The sequence below is a fragment of the Myxocyprinus asiaticus genome, chromosome 44, assembly GCF_019703515.2.
Source record: "Myxocyprinus asiaticus isolate MX2 ecotype Aquarium Trade chromosome 44, UBuf_Myxa_2, whole genome shotgun sequence".
Taxonomy (NCBI): Eukaryota; Metazoa; Chordata; class Actinopteri; order Cypriniformes; family Catostomidae; genus Myxocyprinus; species Myxocyprinus asiaticus.
In genome coordinates this window covers 27,556,045-27,572,426 of record NC_059387.1, presented here as the reverse complement: position 1 = coordinate 27,572,426, position 16,382 = coordinate 27,556,045, and the positions used below count along the sequence as shown (strand labels likewise).

The 16,382-nt window shown below is 34.4% G+C and overlaps 1 protein-coding gene across 3 annotated transcripts in view; it reads left to right on the top strand.

Annotated features, from left to right (window-relative positions):
• The window catches only part of LOC127434578 (collagen alpha-1(XI) chain-like), a 114,577-nt gene that overhangs the window by 42,581 nt on the left and 55,614 nt on the right, over positions 1 to 16,382 (top strand). For all 3 annotated transcript variants that reach the window (XM_051687397.1, XM_051687395.1, XM_051687396.1), the window contains 13 exons: positions 5,139 to 5,213; positions 8,018 to 8,101; positions 8,741 to 8,797; positions 10,191 to 10,244; positions 10,352 to 10,405; positions 10,957 to 11,010; positions 11,131 to 11,184; positions 12,486 to 12,539; positions 12,658 to 12,702; positions 12,846 to 12,899; positions 12,980 to 13,024; positions 15,534 to 15,587; positions 16,296 to 16,340. In XM_051687397.1, the coding sequence (XP_051543357.1) occupies positions 5,139 to 5,213; positions 8,018 to 8,101; positions 8,741 to 8,797; positions 10,191 to 10,244; positions 10,352 to 10,405; positions 10,957 to 11,010; positions 11,131 to 11,184; positions 12,486 to 12,539; positions 12,658 to 12,702; positions 12,846 to 12,899; positions 12,980 to 13,024; positions 15,534 to 15,587; positions 16,296 to 16,340 (729 nt within the window). The remainder of the gene's footprint in view (positions 1 to 5,138; positions 5,214 to 8,017; positions 8,102 to 8,740; positions 8,798 to 10,190; positions 10,245 to 10,351; positions 10,406 to 10,956; positions 11,011 to 11,130; positions 11,185 to 12,485; positions 12,540 to 12,657; positions 12,703 to 12,845; positions 12,900 to 12,979; positions 13,025 to 15,533; positions 15,588 to 16,295; positions 16,341 to 16,382) is intronic.

The following is a 16,382-nucleotide window of genomic DNA, read 5'->3' as shown; positions in this document are numbered from 1 at the left end:
AAATGAAGGGATGAGCAATCAGAAGAAAAGAAACTCAGCTGGTACTGTAGTTGGTAATTGTACTTAAAAGAGAGAAAATTTGTGTGTAGGTGTTGATGATGGTGATAATGAAGATGAAGAGGGTCTTCGTGCTAAGTTACCAACGGTTGTGACAAATGATGCACAAAACACTGGGCAGATTTTTTTGTCCCAGTTAACTGTTACTACTGATGAGCAAGATGACATGGAGGATGATGATAACTTTTCAGAAGCATCAGATATTCTTTCTCAATTTGGTGAAGATCAATTATATACTGTAAACGAGGTTAATGACTTCCTGGATGCGACGTTTGGAAAAACTATTGAGATTAGAGAATGTTTCCCTGATGCAAAAAATGTTTTGCAATCAGCTGTGAAAATCCAACAGACCACAAGCTATGATGAATTAAGTAGAAGAAAAAGATTTAGATGAAAAAAATGTTTTACGAAACTGAGAAGAAAAATGGCCCTTGAAAAAGCTTTAACAACTCCTTAATGATGAAATCACTTGGGGTGTATTTTCTGTCTTTCTCTTTGCTAACCTTTCTTTTTTGCTTTCTTGATCTTTCTTTTCTTTCGATGGGGAGTATTAAGATAGGAACATTTAACATTAATGGAGGAAGGGATGGTAAAAGAAGAGCAGTGTTGAAAGAATATATTGAAAATAAGGATATGGACATAATTTTCTTACAAGGGACACATAGTGACATAGCTAATGAGATAGAATGGAAGAAGTGGTGGGGAGGTCATATTTTTATAAGTAATAGCTCTAATACTAAGGGTGGTGTTGCTATTTTGTTCTCAAAGAAAATTAGCACGACTATTGTATCAAGTGATGAAATAGAGAAAGGTCGGATTTTGGCTTTTCATGTTAATTTAATGGGTTTTTCTTTTGTGTTTGTTAATGTCTATGCACCCAATAATGGAGCAGAATGGATAAAGGTCTTTAAAAATTGCCAAAGTGAATTAGAGAATTATGATAAAAATGCTAGTTTTGGGTGGTGACTGGAATTGTACATTAGATTTTACGTTAGATAGGAATGGAGAAGAACCATGTCCTCTTTCTGCTACTTGTTTAAATAATGTAATAAGCAATTTTGATTTGTGTGATGTTTGGAGAGTACAATATCCGGTAGAAAAACAATATACTTGGTGTAAGTCTTCAAGTGACCACACCAGCTTTGCAAGTTTAGATCGTTTTTACATTAATTAAGACTGGTGTAATAGAATTTTAAAGGTCTGTATTTACCCCAATGGTTTTACAGATCATCATTTATGTATGATTGTTTTTAATTTACAAAAGACAAGATGTCATAGTTATTATTGCCATTTTAATGTAAAACTGCTATAAGATGCTTTCTTTTTAACATTTTAATTTTAAAAATTGCATTTATTTTGGGCAAAATAGAGAGAGCAAAAGACTGATTTTGATGATGTTGTGCATTGGTGGGATGTAGGGAAAGCACACATCAGGATCTTTTGGCAAAATTATACAGCCAATGCAAATTATTGTTTTAAAAAAACTGTTATGGAATTGGAAAATGAAATCAAATCAATTGAAAGAAGTCTAATTAACCGAAATGGTGAATCAACTGAAAGACTGAATGAAAAAAGGAAAGCTTTGGCCTCACTTTTCCATGAATGAGCTATGGGAGCTTTAATAAGAGCTCGCTTCCTTCCTCTGAGAGAGATGGATGCACCAAGTTCTTTCTTTTTTAGTTTTGAAAAGAGGGAAGAAGCGCGGAAGTCGATGCTACATCTAAAAAATCAGATGGAACTGTGACAACTAATCCTAAAGAAATTAGAACAATGGCCATTGATTTTTATACAGAACTCTCTTCTGATGGTCCTTGTGATATTGGCTGTATGGATGACCTTTTTAAAGATTTACCAAAGCTGACTGATAAACTGAGGAATCAACTGGAATTTGAAATTGATATTGATGAAATAACAAAGACTGTTAATCAGCTATCCATTGGACATGCACCAGGAATTGATGGACTTCCTGCCGAATTTTATAAACAGTTTTGGGACTTATTAAAAGACGATTTGCTTGAGGTTTTTAAATCATCTTACAGGAAAAAAGAACTGCCAACAAATTGTAGAAGAGCCGTTTTGTCTTTGTTACCAAAGAAAGGCGATCTTGGTCTTTTAAAGAACTGGAGACCAGTGGCAATTTTGTGTACTGACTATAAAATCTTAGCGAAATGTCTTTCAAATAGATTGAAATTGTATTTAGAACATATAGTAAATGATTATCAAACTTACTGTATTCCTGACAGAACTATAATGGATAACATCTTTCTTGTTCATGATGGTGACAATACTGGAATATTTGCAATTGATCAAGAAAAGGCATTTGATAGAGTCAGTCACTTTTATTTGTTTAGATCCCTTAAAGCTTTTGGTTTTGGTGATCTTTTTATTTCATGGATCAAACTCTTATATTCTGGAGTTTCTACAATGCTAAAGGTTGGAGGAGGGCTAAGTCAACCAGTGTCAGTACGTAGAGGTATTAGACAAGGTTGTCCTTTGTCAGGAATGTTATATATTTTAGCCATTGAACCTTTGCTTCGTCAATTGGGAAAAAATTTGGATGGCTTTCTACTTGAAGGACAAAAAGCTAAACCTAAGTTTTCTGCCTATGCTGATGATGTCACTGTGTTTATCAAAAGCAAAAGAGATGTGTTTGTTTTAAAAGAAGTTTTAAAGAAGTACGAAAATGCCTCTTTAGCAAAGGTAAACTGGGAAAAAAGTTAAGGTTTTATTTTAGGAAATTGGTCTGGAGGAGAGCTACCAGTATTACCAGGAGGTGTGAAATGGGGTAAAGAAGGCCTGAAAGTACTGGGTATTTATTTAGGAACTGATAAATATATTCAGAAGAACTGGGAAGGAATGTATGATAAGATGTGTGACCGTTTGTCACAGTGGACATTAGTGCTGCCTCAGTTATCATTTAGGGGTAGAGTTTTGGTTGCAAACAATCTAGCTGCTTCAGCACTTTGGCATAAACTAAATGTCTTGAATCCACCTGATGAAGTTGTTCATTTACTACAAAAGAAAATAAATGACTTCTTTTGGTCGGGTCAGCACTGGGTAAAATCTGCTATTTTATATTTACCAGTCAGTGAAGGTGGACAAGTCTTAATAGATATAAAAAGCAGAATTAAGGCTTTCAGGCTGCAGACAGCACAGAAGTTGCTGTACTCTGGAAAAATCTGTTGGGCTGATACAGCTTGGTCCTTGTTACGCAGTATGAATTGTTTTAAATATGATTTTAATTTGTTTTTAATTAGTCTGAAAGATATGGAATGGAAGGATGTTTCTCTGTTTTATTAATCAATATTGAAAGTGTGGAATTCTGTTTTTCAAGTAAAGAGAGATTTAAACTGTGAGGGTTGGATACAAAATTAACCACTCATTAACAACCCTCTAATACAAGCAAATGTGTTGAAAATGAGAAGTTTGCAAACTTCAATGGTGAGAGCAGAATGCACAGTTTTGTCCAATCTAAAGAATGGTAACAAGTGGAAAAGTCCCCAAGAACTGTGTAGATTGACAGGCATTAAGTCTGTGAGATTTATGGAAAAAGTAATGAAGGAAATGTTTTCTGTTCTTCCTTCTATCTGTAGACAAAGTATAATAGAAAATAGCTGTGGTAAACAAGAGGAGGAAATTAAAGAAAGTTTTCCTAAACTTCAGATTTCAATGATAGTAGATGAAAAGCCTGAAAAAGGTTCACTTCTTGTTTTCTGTATACCTGAACTGAATGTATCTGAAGATGTTTCAAAGAAAGCCTTGTATTTATCATGTGTGAAAGTCTCTTATCAATCTGAACTGAGGAGTTGTAAAGAATCAAAGTGGTTGGATCTGTTTGGGCAAGACTCATCTCCTAGGAGACGTTGGAGGTCCCTGTATAAGTCACCCATTGAAAAACGCACTGCAGATCTTCAGTGGAGGATTGTACATTGGGCAATTGCGATGAATAGATATTTGGCATGTGTTGACCCCACTGTGGGGAAAGAATGTTCATTTTGTGGTCATGAAGAAACTTTAAAGCATCTATTTTTAGATTGTTCTAGGTTGAATGATTTGTTTCAGATTTTAAAGAGGTGGCTTGGAGCACTTGGAGATGATATGGATGAAAATATATTTATATTTGGCCCAAAGTATGTTGCCAAAGATAGAAAAATAATTTCTTTAATAAATGTTTTAATTGGTGAAGCAAAGCTGGCAATATGGATTACAAGGAAGAATAAGCTTAAGGATAGTGGAATGACTGAACCTGAATTTATTTTAAAGGCTTTTGTATCTGCAAGGATTAAAGCAGAGTTTGCTTTTTTTAAGTTAACAAAAATTGTGGTTGCATTCAGTGAGATTTGGGGACATGCAGAAGTGTTGTGTGTAGTTGATCAAGAAGAGATTTTATTTTTAAATTTGTAATTTATTTTATTTTTACTTTATTTTTTTATTTTATTTAATATGAATTTTTTGTATATGTATTGATGTTAATGTAAGTATGTTATATGTGATAAGGTTAATCTATTGTTATTGTTTGGAAATATATTTTTAGAAATGTTTTTTTATTAATCTTAGTGAATAAAGAGTTGTTAAAAGTCAAGTCTCTCTCTCTCTCTCTCTCTCTCTCTCTCTCTCTCTCTCTCTCTCTCTCTCTGTTGTGTGTCTAAGTCAGTTCAATTCAATTTAAAGTACTTTATTGGCATGATTGTGTTTAAATACAATATTGCCAAAGCATTAATACACAAAACAGATAATGACAAGACAAATAATAATAATAAAACAGTAACAAATAAAAAAATTAAAAAAATAAAAAATAAAAAAATATAATAGAATTAAAATAAGGTGCCAGGTAATGAATTAAAAAAAAAAACAAAACAAAAAAAAAAAAAACTATAATAACAATATACAATAATATAAAATAAAATAAGCATTTAACAAGACATTATGAACATAAAAAAAATAAATAAAAAAAACAATGCCATGCTTTGATCCCCTCCCTTTCTCATTCCTCTCTATGTACTCTCTTACCTGCGTTTTTGTCACATCAAGAAGTGTCAAGTTACTAATTTATCCTTTACTCTCTCTTCTTGTCTTCTCAGGGTCCTCCTGGTCGTGCTGGTCTTCCCGGAGCAGATGGTGTGCCAGGCCCTCCTGGTACTATGCTGATGCTGCCAGTAAGACCCCCTAAAACCACCAAATATTTGCATTTCAAACTCACCAACACTGCACAACATTTTAACTCATGCACCTTGTAACAATACATACTGTATATGGAAATAATGATTGCATATTTATTTTCAAGATGTTGTGTAGTTGTATTCTAAAGTATTGAAACATTAAAATCTGGAAAATCTCTAAATCTCTAAATAAATATAAAGTATGAAGTGTTTCTAAACCAAAATGTCAAAAATCTAAATAAACAAAATACATAATGATCATGATTCCAAACTTATTTAGAACATTGTTGTGTTGTGGTATTCAAAATGATTGAAAGCCTACAAAATTATTGAAATCTAATTTCCTAATCAAAATTCATAATGCTACTTTTCCTATTTGACTTAGTATAGTATAGTAATAGTATAGTCAGTGCTGGGCAGATTACTTGTGAATTGTAATGTGGTACTGATTCCAAATTACATGACAAAAATGCAATCAGTAACATAATCTTGTAGATTACATTTTGGGGGTAATATAATACGATTACTTTTGGATTACTTTCAACCTAATTCTATTTTTCTTTATGTCACATGTATTTGAGTAGAATAATCTTTTTAACATAAAAGTACAAAGAGGAAGAAAATGTATTCCATTCTTTATTAAAAAAAAAAAAAAAAAAAAAAGAGCCTCAAAAAAGAGCTCTTTATGACATTTTTAATGAAATAAACATTAAATCTAACAGCAATGACAGTGCATGGCCAAAGTTTATAATTCAAAACACTGAGACATAAAGTTCATTTTAAGTGCATAAAACAAAAGCAACATTAAGAACATTAATGACCATAAAATCAGCAGCAACGTTGCTAGGTCAAAGCTTTCATCTAAAAACACTGAAACGCTTTTAATCCTTAATGCTTACTGATAGTCCATCACCAATTCCAAAATTGAGGTCCAAGATATTATCTTTTAAACAGCAAGAATATTCTAAAAGAGTAGAATATTTTAAAACAGCAGAATTCCACCGAGTCACACAAGGAACAACTGTGTCAAGTTTTATGTCAAGTTTAATGCAGTGTACTCCACTGCATCAGCAGTAACAGTAGAGTGATGGGCTTTGTTCCATTTTGCTGCACATTTTGCAGTTGAACTATTGTGTACCCTGCGGGTAGGGCCCTTAAATATGGCATCCACTAAATCCTTTGAAGCAATTAAGTTCAATGTGTTAGCTACACACCACTGGTGTAATTTCATTCTTGAAAATGAAATTATCACTTTAGATCAAGTGGTTAAATGCTGAGGTAGACCACTCCATCTTCACCTGGCTGGCTAGTAGCGAGAAACAGTTCTGAGTGCAATACACACAACCCTCCCCCTCTCTTCCGAAAACACTGAAGACTTACCGAACGTATTGTATATCAGCAGTGTGCTGATTTAGAATGAAAAATTGAAAAGTTTGAAAAAAGAGAATTAGGATGATCAATAAATAATCAACAATTTACTGCCATTGCCTTGTTAATACTGTGTGTAATCATGTAATCTATAAAAAAGTAACTATAGTCCAATTATGAGTATTTTAAAATGTAATGTAATCCAATTACAAGTAATTTGTTTTTGTAATCTGATTACACAATCCAGATTACATGTAATCCTTTACTACCCAGCACTGAGTATAGTGTAGTATAGCATTCATAATGCTGCTTTTCTTATTTGATAGACTTATTGTAGAAGCATTGTTTACTATAGTATAATATAGTACAGTGTAGTATAGTATAGTATAGTATTCATAATGCTGTTTATCGTATTTGACCGAATTAATAGTATAGTCTAATACAGTAAAGTTCAGTATAGTATAACATTCATAATGTGGCTTTTGTCTCATAGTAAAGTATAGTATAACATATTATAGTATACTATAGAATAGTATAGTATAATATAGTATAGTATAGTATAGTATAGTATAGTATAGTATTCATAATGCTGCTTTTTTATTTGACTGACTTAGTGGTATAGTATAGAACAGTATAATACAGAATAGTATAACATTCATAATGTTACTTTTGTCATGTGACCATCTTTGAGGTATAGTATAGTATAGTATAGTATAGTATAGTATAGCATAGTATAGTACAGTATAGTGTTGCATTCGTAATGCTGCTTTTTTGATGAATTTATTAGTATAGTATAACATTTGTATTGCTGCTTTTCTTATTTGACAGACTTAGAAGTATAGTATAGTTTAGTATAGTACAGTATAGTATAGCATTCATATTGCTGCTTTCTTATTTGACAGATTAGAAGTATAGTATAGTATAGTATAGAATAGCATTCACAATGTTTCATTTATTATTTGACAGATTAGCAATATAGTCTAGTATACAGAAGTATAGCATTCATAATGCTTTTCTTATTTGACAGACTTAGTAATATAGTATAGTATAGTATAATTCAGTATAGTATAGTATAGTATAGTAAATAATTCACAATGCTGCTTTTCATGTTTGACAGACTTAGAAGTATAGTATGTATTGTATTGTATAGTATTTTATAGTGAAGTGTAGTGTAGTGTAGTATAGTACAGTAGGCTACAGTACAGTATAACATTCATAATGTTGCTTTTCTTATTTGACTGTATTAGTAGTAAAGTATCATTTATTATATAGCACAGTTTAGAAAAGCATGTATAATGCTACTTGTGTTATGTGAATGACTTAGTAGTATAGTATACAGTAGTATAGTATTGTCTTGTGTAGTATAGTATACATTTTTAAGTATTGCTTTATCAAAATAATAATAATGAATGTACTGTGTGTTTGTTTGACAGTTCCGTTTCGGTGGTGATGGTGAAAAGGGCCCAGTGGTGTCAGCTCAGGAAGCCCAAGCTCAGGCCATCCTGTCCCAGGCTAGGGTGAGTACATGAGTGTGGGGCAAAGCAAGCAGAAGTAAAGGCCAGAAATGGCCCCATAGCTTTACCTAGATTTTTACTGAAAGGGGGAGGCAGGGGACTCTTTACTGTAGGGAAGAGATGGGTCACCAGGTTAGAGGGTGGGGAAGGGATTTGGTCTGACCTTGTTTGTGCTAAAATAAGAGTGAAATGGAGCAGCAACAGGCTGCTTTGACTCACGCAGGGAGACTGTTAAAAATAATAGCAAGGTTCACGACCTGCAGAAGGGCAACCCCGACAGGTGTTGCTGATTTGTGTGAGTGCTCCGATCCATCCTTGACAAATGTGGATACTACCCCACCTCCTCTTGGTTCTCATAAACATTGTGGATGTCAACTAGCTTGTGAACTCTCTACAGTTTAGTATGGTATTTTACAGAATAGAGTAGCATTCATAATGCTACTTTTGTTATGTGACAGACTTAGTAGTATGGTATAGTATAGTATAGTATAGTATAGTATAGCATAGCATAACATAGTATTCACAATGCTCCATTTCTTATTTAACGGACAGCCTGTAAAATTCAGGGATTGAAGCATGTTTGAAGTCAGATATATTTTGTATGATTTTGCAGTGGTTTGATTTTTTGGTTTGTGTCCACAGCTTGCCATGAGAGGTCCACCTGGTCCAATGGGTCTCACCGGAAGGTCTGGCCCAGTGGTGAGTTTCAGTTACCCCTTGACTCCTTAGAAAGTCTCACCCATTCAAACCTGTAAATGACCAGATCACTGACATTGCCCAGTACAGTTTTATGCACTGATTCAAAATTCATCAGTACCGGATCTATGCTAAACACCATCATACATAGGGGCCTAAAGTCTTAGACCGCTAGTGAAAATGTTTTTATGTTAGTTGTTTTTCCTAATTTGATAAAGTTCTTTCATTACAAATGTTATTATCAGCTTAACAATTTGTGTGAAATGTTGAAATGAAGAATTTGCACAAATAAGCATTTTGTATGCTTTAAGGGAAGCAAGAACATGTTTATACAAAGAGATAAAGAGATAACATGGTCAATGTCACAAATTTGTTTTTTTGATTAGTGACCTAGAAGTAGTGCTGAAATATTTCTTATTTTACATTATGACTATTTCAAAATAATAAACTGCTCTGTTTATTTCCACCAGTCTTTTCTTTTACTACTTAATCAGTGAGTGATTAAGAGAGGTCAGGTAACTAGTGATCTTTTAGTCTGTCAACTAGTCAACCCAGCTCTACTAACCAGAAGATCTGTCTTAGGCCTCTGTCTGTCAGCTGGTCTCAAGCAGACCTGTTCATATGTGAACAGCCAGTCAACTCAAGCCTAAACTACTTCAGGCAGGAATTATCCTGCTCAAATATGACAAACTAATAGCGAAAATACCTAAAATGAACATTCAAGACAAGGAAACCACAGCCATGTCATGTCTTACCCATCAAATGCGACTGACCGAGCATGAAACAAGCAGGGGCCGTTTAAGAGAGTTTTTTTTTTTTTTTTTTTTTTTTAAATCATATTATGTGTCTAAGAAAAGAACACAGCAAACTGTTTAATGGCTAGTTGTGAATGCTTAGATGTGTAATTTAAAAGCAGACAGATCAGAGTCCTTGAATTCCCAAATGATTCCTCGTGTAACTCTATTGTAGGGTGCACTTTTGGGAATATAAATGCAAACTCAAACTCTCAAATTATCTTTTTAATTAACTAAAAAACTATGCCTGTCTGTCTAAGAGAGCAGACATTTTAAAATCAACAGTTTATTTCTTACGTTTTCAGCCAATCACATGTGATTCTTCAGATACATTAGCAGAACTCTCCAAAGTCACAATATAACTCTTAAAATACATCTGAGCTCTTATGTCAACTACATTCATTTCAGTACTTTTATACAAGGCTTATTTGATTCTCTTGGGTAGAAAAGAACGAGGAACTGTATTTCCCGAGAAATATTGCCACCTGCTGCTTGTTGTGTATAGTGCAGACAGTTCTTATGTTCTATGGCTATGCTACAAATGTGCTAGTTTGGTCTAATGTTGGTTTAACCTTTGTTTCTCTGGTGTCAATCACATTCAGGGTCTTCCAGGCCCTCCTGGACTGAAGGGAGAGTGTGGAGACCCTGGTCCTCAGGTAAATTGGTTAACTACCTTACTTTTTACCACTGCCTTCGTTCTACAGTACATCTTGTAGACACAATAATCTTCTAACCTAAATAATCATATATCTTTCCACCACAGGGCCCGAGGGGAATCCAAGGCCCACCGGGGCAAATGGGAAAACCTGGCAAGAGGGTAAGGTTTTTATTTTTTTAATAACCAAAATTTTTTACATTTTTACAACAAAAGATGGAAGTTCTTTTTAAGTACACCCTAATGTTGTTCCAAACCTATATGACCTTCTTTCTTCTGTGGAACACAAAAGGAGATGTTGGGCAGAATGTTTAGTGCCAGTCACCGTTCACGTTCGTTAAATGGAAAACAGATTCAATGAAAGGGAATGTGGACTGAGACAATCAGTCCCTAACATTCTGCTTAAACATCTATTTTTTATTTTTTATTTTTTGACGGGAGAAAAAGTCATACAGGTTGGAACAACATGGGAGTGAGTAAAATTCCTTTATGGATACTCCAGGTACAAACCATTCCAGCACTTTTTGATCAGGTTAAATTAAATAAAACTAAGAACTTCCCTGTAACTATGTCTGGTTATTCTTTCAATCTAAAGGCTGATTAACGGAAGAGAATTCGGAGGACAGGACTTAATGCTTGTGTGACTTCATAAGCATGCATGATATTTTTGCTTCTTGGAATTGTTCACATCATGTTTGACCTTTCTGTGACAGGGGCGCGCTGGAGCTGATGGAGCCCGTGGAATGCCTGGAGAATCAGGATCCAAGGTATATTTTCTCACCTATATCTAACTACTAGAATCTATTGACTATGCATCTTACACACTATACATCATATACTCTTTATATAAGTTGAATGCTTGAAAGTTTTACCTGGTGTTCTTTAAGGGTGACAGAGGTTTTGATGGGCTTCCTGGTCTGCCTGGAGAGAAGGGACACAGGGTGAGTAAAGTCAGTGGACACATACAGAACCAAAGACTACCCTTCAGACCCATGCCATTGTAGCAGAAATTGGGTTGAGTAAATGAGCATTGCTGTCTAGAGGTGGTTTGGAAGCAATTAATTTTCGGTCTGTTTTCTTATATACCTAAATGAAGATACCAAATTATAACAAAGAGGCTAAATATGTTTTAAATAATTAAAACTTCAGTTTTTGAACCTTAACCAAGATAGACACTTTAAGACATACATTAAAATCATGCAATACTGCTTTTTACCCCTGCATAAGAATAGATATTTATTTTATAGGTAGGAACAGAGGTAGGCATAAATATTTAGTTTGGTATTTTGCAGTTAACTGTCAAAATGCTATCTGCCTGAATGAAACTGGCTTGAAACATATTTTTATTTATTTCTTTACGATGACTGAAACAGTTACTGTATATGTCTCACAGTATTTGCAATTTATTCTGTCATTAAAATAAATTGGTGCCCTGGCTTTTGCTTTCTTCCTTATCTAGTCAGTTACTGCATACAGATTCTTTAACTGTAAATGCTATGATTTTCTTAGAAAAGGCCATAATCATTCATCATAATTTGGGCACTGAGATTCAGACAAACAAGCCGTTATTTTTGTTTACAACAAAATATTTTGTACCCTTAGTGCACATTGACAACAATGAAACACACAGTAAAAGTTGTAGATGATGCTTTTCACTGTACTGCAAATATGTATAATGGAATTATGATGAGTACTGTAGGTCCACACAGAATCTGCGCTCGTGTCTGGTATTTTTATTTTTTTCTTCTTCTTTTTCAAATTTTCTATGCTGATTTTGCTGGAAAATGTGCAGAATGGGTTTAAATATGGAAAATTTGTTAGATTGAGCTGAGAATACTGCACTCTTATTAGTAGCTGTTAGAATCTAAATATTTAATAAATGAAAATGTAAGCGGTTGGGATTGTGTAAAATTATGGAAATGATGGGTGTTTATATATAGTCAAAATAGGCAGAGCATTTGGAAAAATTCTATGAGCGAAGATTTTGTGTAGGCCTGGAATGAGCCCTTATGAGAAGCAGTATGAATCTCATCTGAGGTGAAATTTGGGGGTTTACAAACAGAGATTTGTGTTATAACTGGTAACCCTGTTGCAGAGAATTTCCAGCATTTCCTTGCCTCTCATGTCAACATAGGAAGTAATTATAGGACCCAACATGGCTTCCTAGATCGCTAGCCAATAAAAGTGAAGAGAAGATAATTCTGCTGTTGGAGATAAAAATGCCTGCCTGTTTCTCTAACAGGGTGAGAACGGTCCTCCTGGCCCTACTGGACCTCCTGGAGAAGATGGACCAAGAGTAAGTGCTTTCTAAACCACCTAAGAACAAGACTGTGACTGTCCTTCTTATCCTTTTAATGGTTCAGATGTAAGTATAGCTGAATTATTTTGACTTCTTCCTTCTTCCTTCTTTACAGGGAGAAGATGGAGAGATCGGACCAAGAGGACTGGCGGGTGAGAGTGTAAGTGCATCCCACCTTGAAAAAGGCAATGGTTTTACTTCCAGTGTGCCACCAGGGGGCAGAATTGCTCAATGGCCTATTATTATTCATCTTTATATCAGCTGAGAGTATTTGCACTCTGTAATAAGAACCTTCTCATCTAGGGGCCTCGAGGTCTGCTCGGTCCTAGAGGCCCTCCTGGACCACCTGGGCAGCCTGTAAGTGATTTTTCAATTTATAATTTTGAAGACCTGATGCTGATTGCTCGTTTCTAATCTGTGACTATTGATTTCTGCAGGGCATTGCTGGTGTTGATGGCCCACAGGGTCCCAAAGGAAACATGGTAAGAGACACTGTAGCTCTAGCATTTTGTAGATGAAATGAGTGTGTAGTAGTACATGCTGGTGATATTTTTGTAGCTGATCTATTTAGCTTGCTTCATGGACATGTTTAGGCTTCCATATCTGTACTAGACCCAAAATAGATAGCTGTGAAATTAAAAGTTGTTCATATCCTTAGCACGGAAAGGATGAAGTTATCCTTATCCCTTAGCTGAACAGAAGAATTCCCGATCTTCTGCACCAAAACAGAAACAAAAAATAGTGGTTAGCAGAGGTATTGTTGTTATACCATTTGTTGAAGTATAAATGAGAAAGAGTTGTGACAGCTCAGATAAACTCAACGGCAGTAATGACATGCCATGAAAGATACAATGAGCATGTTTACATGCACATCTTACACTGATTATGCTCAATAAGCAGGCAACGTTTTATGTCATGTAAATGCCTTTAATGGTTTTCCTTTATCGGGGCAATTTCATAAATGGTTTAAACAAAAAAACGATCTACATGCATAGATTGTTTCCCATTACCCCATTTTCGCTCTGCATGTAAACACATATATCGGCATTCTTACCGGCTTATCCAATGTGTGCAAGTGTTGTACATGCATACCTGTAGACATTTCACGATAAACCAGAGAGTAACCCAATGATTTCAAATCTAATGTGAACACTTTTGCTTTTCAAATTTTTTGAATCATCTAATATTTGGTAATTATCAACATATTGTTGTGCATGTAAGAGCACTCTCTTTTCAGATTAACCCTTAAAGTCATGGGCGTTTTACCAAACATTATTGCATACCTTGGGTCTTTAGCGACCCGACACATATATCAATCACAAATAGATCAACAAAATGCCCAGACAGTGTAATTTTAATTAAAGCATTTTCAAGACAATCAGAAAATAATAGAATAAAATATATTCTGATATGTTTTGGTGTTTTATTTTTCATATATCAAAGAGATGATGCAACAAATGATAGAACTGGATTCATTGATTCCACGCAAATATTTTATGAGACTTAACTGGCTGTCAAACACATAAGATACACATAAGCTACATGTATGCATTTTCTCAGGCACTTTTTGAGTCTAAATAGACCCACAGCTTACACAATTTCAGTAGTACACCCAAATGACAATAGCCATATCATACTGTTCATGTGTTGAACTTGCTATAGTTTACTTCCACATTGCTGCTTCATCAAATAGCAATGTCAAATGTAAATCAAGTCAATCACTGAAACATCAGCGCCACCTTGAGTAATGAATAACAGGTACAGTAAAATATGTATGTGCACATACATATGGGATACTGAAAATTAACCATTTTCACACAGAAAATCAAAGTGATTTAGTATTTATTTTTATGAATATGGTACTCATTTGTCTTGTAATAAACAAAGAAATATACATCCTGTGATAGTAAACTAATATATATATATATATATGTATGTGTGTGTGTGTGTATAATATACAGTATAAATAGGAAATAATCATAAAAATATGATTTATAGAAGTGGAAATATGTATTGCAGCACTATAACATATTGCGGGTCTCTAATGACACACTTTTGGTTAAACAATTAGAAAAACAATTTGACTTTTTTTTTTCATAAGAGAAACTCCAAAAAAACGGATGAGGTACAGGAGGTGGAATGAGGTCCCGGGTCACTAAAGACCTGAGGTATGCGTTTAAGGGTTAAGATACACAGATCACTAGATGTTACATTTTGTAACAAAGTGCTCTCTTGTAATCACTGGAGTGAACACTGTGTCAAACAAAAGAGCACTGCAAATAAATTATTTTCTTAATTAGTATTTTTGTCTTGTTTTCCAGTAAAAAAATATCTAAACATTCTGGAAACAAGATACATTTACTTGACGAGCAAAATGGCATAAGATATGGTGTTTTAAAATCTAACTAAATTTAGCAAGAAAACAAGAAAAAACAAAACAAAACTGTTTGCTGATAGAGTAAGAAAATAAACAATTCTAAGGGATAACAAGTTTAATTTTCTTACCCCATTGGCAGATTTTTTCTTGTTTTAAGCATAAAGTTAAAAATTTCCTGTCAGATTTCTCTGAAAACAAGACTTAATATTGTAAGCCATTATGCTTATCAAGTTATTATATTTTATATTAAATTTGTCTTATATTTTCCTATAATATCTCTTATATTTTTAAGAATATATTAGATATTTTTACTAGAAAACAAGACAAAAATACTAATTAAGAATATAATTTATTTGCAGTGCAGTTTAGACTTTAGCTATAATGTTCTGTTGGCAGAGCATCTAATAGAATATGACGAGTTTGTTTTGTGTTGACACTAGGAATAATATCGCCAAAACACATTAAAAATGTCTTAATGTTTGTTCTTCAAACAATCTGACATCATACACACATTGCCAGACAGAGTGTATGTGAACCCACACTGGGATCTGATTTAAGGTAAAGTTGATGAATTAAGGTAAAGTTGACATATACCATCTCCATTTATTTTTTAGGGACCTCAGGGAGAGCCAGGCCCTCCGGGACAACAGGGGATCCCAGGAACACAGGTGAGTCTTGGTAGTTTTACATCAGGTTTATTAAGAATTGTTGCTCATTTGCACAAATCAATTTGTTGTCTTTGGATCAAGCAGTCCCATGTCATGTACATTGTAATTTCCTCTACAGCTGTTAAAATAAAATAAGGATTAAGGGTAAGGATTACTATTATTGGGTTATTTCCCAGCCCAATTCATTTAGCCATTATTTTGGGGTAATTTCAATGTCATTGGTCTCGCTTTTTTCCGAAAGACTCTCTTTCTCTCAGAGGGCAAAGTTAAATTTTCTGAAATATTTCTTCTGGGCTCACAGGGAGTAGGCAGCTGAATACTTCCCATTTATAACACCCCACCTGCAGTGGTCAAACCAGAGCAGCAGCTCAAATTTCCCTAGAGTGAACTCCTGGTCGGCACACACGGATACACACTCACACAATTTTACATGTACATATATACAGAGTAAGCCACTGTAAACATACATAGTAAACATGTGTGTATGCACATACACACACACACACTCAAACACACTATACAAACATAAGTGACCCTGCCAACACTCACACCGGGACAATACAATAAGTCCATTATTGGGTGTAAGTCATCCGGGCTCCTCTCTACCACACATTTATACCGCTATCCCCTCATCCTGCTGCCATGGCAACAAAGTCTGAGGTTGTCTGTCTGTTTTTGTTTTGTTTTTTATGTTTGTTTTTTGTACAGGGTCTTCCAGGTCCACAGGGCCCCATCGGACCACCTGGAGAAAAAGTAAACATTTGATAGTTTTCACTTTTTTTTTTATTTTTTTAT